Source organism: Streptopelia decaocto, assembly GCF_964273445.1.
Source record: "Streptopelia decaocto genome assembly, chromosome: 4".
Classification (NCBI taxonomy): domain Eukaryota; kingdom Metazoa; phylum Chordata; class Aves; order Columbiformes; family Columbidae; genus Streptopelia; species Streptopelia decaocto.
Window position 1 is genome coordinate 29,064,215 of NC_138658.1, and position 8,198 is coordinate 29,072,412.

Here is an 8,198-nt window from a genome sequence, read left to right on the forward strand (position 1 = left end):
CAGCGTTTTCCTTTTTTTTTTTTTTCGGTGGGAAGACCCTAAAGCGGTGAGCTGGAGCTGCACCCTTCTCTTTTGGCCATGACCGCTCTCCTGCCTGCCAAGCCCCAGCGTAGGAAGGGGGTTTGAGTGTGCAAGGTCCTGCGTGAGTGTCCCGTTTGTACAAGTCACCCTCTCTTGTGTGATGTTTTTCAGAGGGGCTTCTGAACAATGCCAGGGATACAAGTGTCACGGATACTCTACCACTGAATGGTAATCACGGCAACAGCTACAGCATCGCCAGCGGCGAGTACCTCAGCAACTGCGTGCAAATCCTTGACCGCGGGTACAACCACACCGAGAATGCCCTGGAGAAAAAGATCCTGAAGGAACTCACCTCCAACTACATCCCTTCCTACCTGAACAACCACGAGCGCTCCAGCGAGCAGAGCCACAACCTGATGAACAAACTCGTCAACAGCGTGGGCGGTGGCAGCAGGAGTGAGGACGATGCCATCGTGCTGGACGACGCCACCTCCTTCACCCATGAGGAGAGCCTAGGCCTGGAGCTCATCCACGAGGAGTCAGACGCCCCGCTCCTGCCCCCCCGCGTGTACTCGGCAGACAACCACCAGCCCCACCTCTATGGCCGGCGGCGCATCCCGCAAGACAACAGCGAGAGCTTTTTCCCTTTGCTGACCAACGAGCACACAGACGACCTCCAGTCGCCCAACAGGGATTCTCTCTACACCAGTATGCCTGCACTGGCTGGCATACCTGTGACCGAAAGTGTCACTGCCAGCACCCAGACTGACCCCCCACCGACCAAAAGCGGGGGTGGTGACGCCGACGACGTGTACTACAAAAGCATGCCCAACCTCGGATCCAGGAACCACGTCCATCAGCTACACACTTACTACCAGCTGGGTCGAGGCAGCAGCGATGGTTTCATAGTCCCGCCAAACAAAGAGGGAACCCCCCCAGACACCAACGTGAAAGGACCCGCTCACTTGGTCACTAGTCTATAGAAGATGCAGCAAAAATTCAGCAAAGAGACAGCGAAAAGCCCCTCCGTAATGCTCAGTTTACTGGTCTGAGTTAATCCACGCAGTGGTAATATTGTGTGTACTCCTAAATCTTCACACTGTTTGAAAGGAAACTCTCGGACTTTTTTTACTGGAATTTTTAGGCTGGCCCGGAGAGGACAGTAACTGCAGCCCCCATCCCTTTTGTCCCCCATCCTCCCTCCCTTCAGACAGACTTCATTATGTTAATGAAAGAGATAGATAACGGCACACTTTGTGGCCTTTTCAAGTTATGCCGCGTTGTTTTAAAACAATCCTTGACGCTGTGTTGCTCTTAATGCCAAGGACCTGATTTAAGAGGGAAAATAAACAAACACACACACACACACACAAAAAAAAAAAAAAAGGCAAAAAAAGGATATAATAAAAGGCCAAAAATGTGCATTTGAAACTAGTAGCAATGACGCATCTAGGTGGGAGCTCTGCACAAAAACCAAGGTAGCAAAACTCTTTTCTTAGCAATCCGGATCACGTCATGGGTTTCAATCACTCATGCCTCCCCTTGGCTGCGGGAGCACACAAAATTTAATGAGGTGGAAGGGAATCCTAGAATTCTGTGCTAAAGGCATATTTTACATTTTGCTGTATTAACGGATGAGAAAAACTAATGGCAGAAAAAGAAAAGCAAACAATTTCTATGTAATGTACAGATACTAGCATTGCACATATAGTCTGCTTTCTGTTCCTCCAGAACTTGCGTCCCTGTTAATGTAGTGGGAAAAAAAAAAAAAAAAAATCGAACTTTTTTCTGTTGTGCTGGTCTTGTAAGTTTGTCTACCAGTAGGAGCAAGGTTTTTCAGAACTCCAACTCTTTTTTTTTTTTTTTAAACTTTCTTTTGCCTCTTCCCCTGCCCCTCCCCATCCATCCTCCCCCATCCCAGTAAAAAAGTCTCACTGGGCAAAAAGAAAAAGGAAAAAAAAACATCACTTTCTACAGACCATTTTTAGAAACACCATCACCGTTTTCCTTTCAACCAAGGGAGTCTTTTTATTTCCTCACTGAATATCCCTCTTCAGCTGGCATCTTTGCTGAGCCGGGCCACAGGGTTGCATCCAGAAGCCGAGAGGTTTGGTTTTTGGTTTTTTAACATTGGGTCTTCAGCAGGAGACAACCATTTCCCCGGAGGAATGAAGAGCCTTCACGGCTCCGTCTGGTCCCTGGTTTAGGCACTTGTACTGCAGCAGTTAAGAAGAAAATCAATTGATGCGTAGCGAGCTAAAAAGTACTTTGCAGTGATTTTAAAACAAAACAAAACAAAAAAAAGTCTTCTGTTTGTCATTTTTCTTAACAGGAAATTTATTTATTTGACAGGATTTTTAAGTAACGTAGGCTTTCCAGAGGTAAATTAGCAGCACGGAGTATAATTTCTTCTTTTTTTTTGCTTTTTTTTGCTTTTTTTTTTTTTTTTAATTTATGATCCTCTTTGTATGGTCTCAAGTCAAATGACCTCATTACTAATATTTGTTGTAAAAGTGAAGCTTGTTTGCCAACCAATAAACAAACTGATCACAATTTAGAAGATAACTGTATGTATGTACTGTACAATTAATCTCTCTTTTTATTTTGTTGTTCCTCTCTTCAGTCCGAGTCCCCCCTCCATTAGGGCATGGGTGAGTGATGTCAAAGGCCTGGGCTGAGCAGTTTAAGCACAGGTTTAATCAGCTGTGGCTGACTAGAGCTGTCAGTCACTCGCGGTTACGTGTTTAGGGGTAAGAACGACAACAGCCAATGGCTTTTGCAGGTGATTCTAGGTCTGTTTCGTGCCTGCTGTACGAACGAGCTGATGACATGCGGATGATTTGAGTATTTCATGTGCCGTACATTTTAATCGTTGTAATGATTTTTTAAAATTTTTTTATTATTATTATTTTGGTTCTTCTGAGATTAAAAACTGCTGGTAGCATGTCAAAGAGTAAAAACAAGTCCCCGTTAGGCCTCCTCGGTCGTTGTTTGCTGTCTCTATTTTCTTTCTCCGGGCGTATGCAAAGCACCATCATCACCCTCAGCCACCTCGCCCTTCCCATCAACGGTGGCTGGTCCATGATAATTTGTAAAAAATTGATAAAACACTGGCTCAGGTTACCCAGAGAGGTGGTGGATGCCCCATCCCTGGAGTCATCCCAGGCCAGGCTGGACAGGGCTCTGAGCAACCTGATCTGGGTGAAGATGTCTGTGCTCATGGCAGGGGGTTGGACTGAATGAGCTTGGAAGGGCCCTTCCAACCCAAATTATTCTATGATTCTGTGATTCAAATGCCTTGGTAGCAATTGGTATTCATCAACAGGATATAGAAATCCATAAAATGAAATGAAATAGAATAGAATAGAATAGAATAGAATAGAATAGAATAGAATAGAATAGAATAGAATAGAATAGAATAGAATAGAATAGAATAGAATAGAATAGAATAGAATAGAATAGAATAGAATAATAGAATAGTTGACAGCAAAACTCTGGACACACTCAATACCAATTTTTCGCAATGCAACCTGTGCATGCAGGTAGGGTGAGCATTTCAGACCCTGTGGTCACAGTGATCCATGTAGCAGCCCAACGGAGGCTGCCGAGGCTTAAAATACTTAAAGTAAAAACTCTTTTGTTGTATTAGACTAGAAAAACATAATTTTCCAGGTATACGGTGGGATTAAATTCATGCAGAGGGTGAGATACACCATAGCAAATATAGTCCCTGTAGAACGGGAGGCAGATGATCAGCAAGACATTCACCAGGTTGGCAAGAGCAAACCAGTGCCGGATTTGCTATGGGATAATCGTGTCCTACTAAAATATGTTTGATTTTGACTCCAAATGGTCATTCTTCTCCAGCTCTTCTGTGTATTTTGGCTTTATCAGTGGACAGGGATTTTTTTTCTCCCCCTCTCCGTCCCTTCGTGGTCAAGCCTACCCTTCCTATTAGCACTTCGATTGCAAAAAACAGTTTGTTTCCAAGCTGATTATTTCCGTCCCCAGGCTGTTCTGGCACCGCGGGATTCACTGTTGGTGCTTATAACAGCTTTGGAAACAGCCAACTCACAAAACAGGGGAAATAGATATTATTAATTAAGCCAAAAATGGTTTAAGACTGTCATTTAGTTGGAAGAGGGGAGCAGGGTGGGGTTTAATTGTGCTTTTTTTTCCCCCTTGGAAACAGGTTCTTACTGTGATTGTGGGCATGGCAAAGGGTTCTGCTTGTTGATAAGTAGCTCGGTAGATACAAGTCAATGCGACAACATAGTGGTGACTTTGGTGCGGACTGCATCACGTGAAACCCAAGTCAGCGTTAAGTCCTCGGTGCCTAAAATGCTCCTGGGATAGGAGGGAGAGTGACAAAACTTCTAAGGCGTTGCTCGTGTTATTAAAAAGCTGTCTCAGGAGAACATAAGAGCACTGGCTTGGTCATCTCTCACACTCTGATCTCCTTACACTGAGAAAGAAAAGTCCTTTATTTTTAGCTACCTACTGCATTCGGCCAGACTCTACGCAAATTTTATTTAATGGATATTTTTGGGTTTAAATAGTCTGCACTCAGGAACATTATATAAATGCCATGTCATCACAGGTGCTCTGGTTATGGCGCTGAGAACGTCCTGTGGTGCAAAGCTGAAACCAGATAAAATCGGTGATTAATGCTCTCAGGGAAGGCGGCAGCTGCCACGTTATGGGCATTGTAGGGACGGTTTTGCTCTTCCAAGGGCTTTGTGAAGGAGTGATGGTCTGTTCAATGCTGTGATATTGAAACTAGCCAGGATAGCAGGGAAATCTTCCTTTTCCACAGCTTTTTACAGGTGCTTACTGTCTATTGTATTTGGTACACCAGACAGATGATGATAGTCTTCATCAAAATGCCAGCAGCAACAAATAAAACCATCCTGAGGACTTGCTGTCTTTTTTATTTCTTCATCCTCCACGTATTTTCTTATATTTCTGCTCCTTAAACACGCTGTACCCATGTCAAAATCCGAGGAAAAATCACAATAAATTAAAAAAAAAAAAAAGTTGGTATACAGAGCAGTTACTATGTGCTGGAAGCAAATGCTTCATATTTTGATGGCGTTGCATAAAAAACCCCAAACAACAACTTTAAAAGACACAAGCCCGGCTCCTGCACAACTTCCTTGGCTTCTGCACATGGAAGTACTTGTACAGACGACTCTCCAACTACTGCTTATAATCGAGTCCATCTTGCATTACAGCTTTGGAAAAGTTATTTCCAGCAGCAGGATGCTTGAAGGGCTAAATTATGGCTATAATAAAACCATTTTCAAGTCTTTCTCCCACTGTTCTATGAGGCATCTCTTGTGAGGTTTAATTCAGGTGGTTTTTGGGGATAAGCATTGAAAAGCAACTTGTGAGGCAGGTGGATGATTTCTGGGCAGCTGCAGCACCTTGGCCCTTGGTGGCACAAAAGCTGCATGAGGGTGGGAAAAAAACCTGGCAGGCCTTCATCCTTTGGCTGCAATGTGCCAAAAGCTGTTTCTCAGCTGCCAAATTCGTACAGGACAAGCCCCCAATTTGAGACCAGTTTGAGGTTTTGCTGCAGCTCTGGCTGGCTACTGCTTACTTCGCCTTAAAAAACAGGATAGAAGTTTTATCATTTGCCACCAAGGACCTCAGCAGCCCCATTTTTTAAGAGGTCTCTCCCTGATGAAAATAGATGAGCTGCTTTCGGTGTAAGCACCTTGCCATCACTGCCATTCACCCATACAGATAAAAAAGGCCTCAGTGCTCCTCAGTGCTTAAGCTGCTGTTGTTAACAGCCAGGAAGAGTGCTTCTAATTAAATAGGTAGAATTTTGAATTGTTTTTGGTTTTTTTTAACCCCAAGACACACTGTGCACGCAGGCGTTTTTAGCTGCTGGGGATTTGCTGGCCCTTGGGTGGGTGAGAGATGGGCTGGAATGATGTATGCTTAGAAGATGGCCCTGGGACAACTCTTCAATTCTTCTTCAGTGTGTCTAGCATATCTTAACCTCTCCCTGGCTATTAGTTTTGAATAAATCTGCACGTGTTCACTCCAAACAGCTCGTCCCAACCTGCATGTGTAAAGGGAGGATTTTTCCTCCCTGGGGCTGCAATGATTATAGAGGCAGCTGTAATGCACTCAGGCTGTGAAGGGCCCTTCAGATAATGTCTGCTAGCAAAACAAAATCAGTTTATTTTGCAGTCATTTCTCCTGACTATTTATTAAGGGAAGAGGGGGACCCAGAAAAAAAAAAAAAAAAAAAAAAAAAAAAAAAAAAAAAAAACCACACAACAACGCAATTTGTTCAAACGAGCCCTCTTGGGCTGGTACAGGCTGGTGGTTGCAGCTCAGCTCTGGGCTCTCCTTGCTTGAGCTGAGCTTGAGCAAAGAGGCACCTTGGCATCAACTTCATCGGGAAAGCGGTGGGCAGCAGGTCCTGATGCCATTTAAGAAATAATTGACTTGTGGGGACGTAAAAAACAGACAAATCTGTACCAGTGGCTCCAGCAAAAAGGGTGGGAGGAGCTTCTTGATGGGATGCTGGCCCATAAATATGTTCACCTGCTCAGAGTGAGCCTTCCCCTTCAAGGCAAGCCCTGACATCCCATGTTCTGTTTGAAAATGTTCTTGAAAAATCTGATTTCTGCTGCTGAGTCCTGCTTTGGGGCTTTACCTGCTCTCCCCTTGTTTTCCACAGAAAGCAGCAGGACGCCCAAGCAGGAGCCGGTCTTCAGGAGAGTCACCATGGAAGACAGTGTCATCTAGTGCTGGCAAGCCGGCCACAGGGTGAGCCTGCCTCAGCTCCACTGTGTCTCAGTTTACCCATTCCTCCCCAGCATCGTGCAATGGGAGAGGCCGGAGAAACTCAGCCTCAGCCGAAATCATCAGCAAACCCAAGGAGAAAACAGCCTTACTGATCTTTCCACTGCCTGGCAGCGCCTGGGGAAGTGCCCTCGCCGCCTGGTCAGTCACTTTTTTGTTTGTCAAGACAAGCAGAACGGGTGAAAAAAACAGTCTTTTTTAATGACAAAGAAGTATTGTCTGCTCCAAATGTTGGCTTTGCAACTTGAAAATACTTTAAAGACGGCTGAGTGTGCTCAACCCCACCTTTCCGTGCTCACAAGCTGGGCTGTGTAAAGGCAAAACCACTGCGTCCAGGTCCATATTGTAAATACAAACGTGGCTGTGCAGAGAGATGACAAGGGAATGAAAACACGGAGAAATAAACCATCCTTACGCCAGAAGCAGCTGAACTTGCCATCAGAGTACTGTCGAGCAAAGCTTCTGAGCAGAGACCAGCAGCAGCTCCACTCGGCAAAAGCGTCCAGGGGAAAGCTGCCCAGATTTTATTGTGTAAATAGAGATATTTTTTGGAGAAAAAAAAAAGAGCCTTATTAACTTGAAGATAGCGTTTCTCAATCAGCTCAGCTGGGGATATGGGAAACCATGATGTCTGCCCACCGGAGGCTGGCATGGGGTCTCGTAGCTGAAAGATGACGGACACATCTGGCAGAGGACTCAGCAGATGTTGTCTCCTTCGTTCCTGTAAATGGGGTGGACTCTCTCGGCCCATGGTCTCCACTGGTGTAAATAACTCAGCTACGAACTTGGGCTGTTCAGTGCAGGTGGGGAGGGGCGGGGGAGGGGCGGTGGGATGGAATGGCCAGAAATCACCAATGCAGGACACAAACCCCATATAAGTGCAGTTCCCCTGAGGCTTTTAACATTAATTAAAAGAAAAAAAATAACCTCTGAAGACTTCTTAGTGGTGTTGGGCCAACTGTTTAATGAAGGGGTTCAGTGTGCAAACACATGGAAGACCATGTCCATGTAGCTGTGTCCATGAGAGGTGAAGAGAGGATATACATCTGTGTTGTGCTCACCTGTATACACCTAATCACTGGAGGGAAATTTGGGGGAAAAAAAAAAAAAGGAATTACGAAAAAAGTCTTGGGAAGAAAAAGCTATTTCTGAAAATGACCCAGAATAGCTTTCTCTACACATAGAAGTCTCCTTTCAGCCTGGCATTTTAGAATCATTTTGGTTGGAAGAGACTCTCAGGATCATCGAGTCCAACCATAACCTAAATGTGGCACTAAACCATGTCCCTAAGAGCCTCATCTATCCATCTTTTAAACACCCCCAAGGATGGTGACTCCACTACTGCCCTGGGC

The 8,198-nt window shown here is 45.0% G+C and overlaps 1 protein-coding gene across 3 annotated transcripts in view; it reads left to right on the forward strand.

The window, feature by feature from the left end:
• Nucleotides 1-7,632, forward strand: part of ADGRL3 (adhesion G protein-coupled receptor L3) — a 238,747-nt gene extending 231,115 nt beyond the window's left edge. For 2 of the 3 annotated variants that reach the window (XM_082051082.1, XM_082051083.1), the window contains one exon: nt 193-2,591. In XM_082051082.1, the coding sequence (XP_081907208.1) occupies nt 193-1,004 (812 nt within the window). In that variant the 3' untranslated portion in view covers nt 1,005-2,591. Of the gene's footprint in view, nt 1-192; nt 2,592-6,721 lie in introns of those variants that run through there. The other variant, XM_082051084.1, reaches the window with a different exon arrangement.
• The last annotated feature ends 566 nt before the right edge of the window (nt 7,633-8,198 follow it).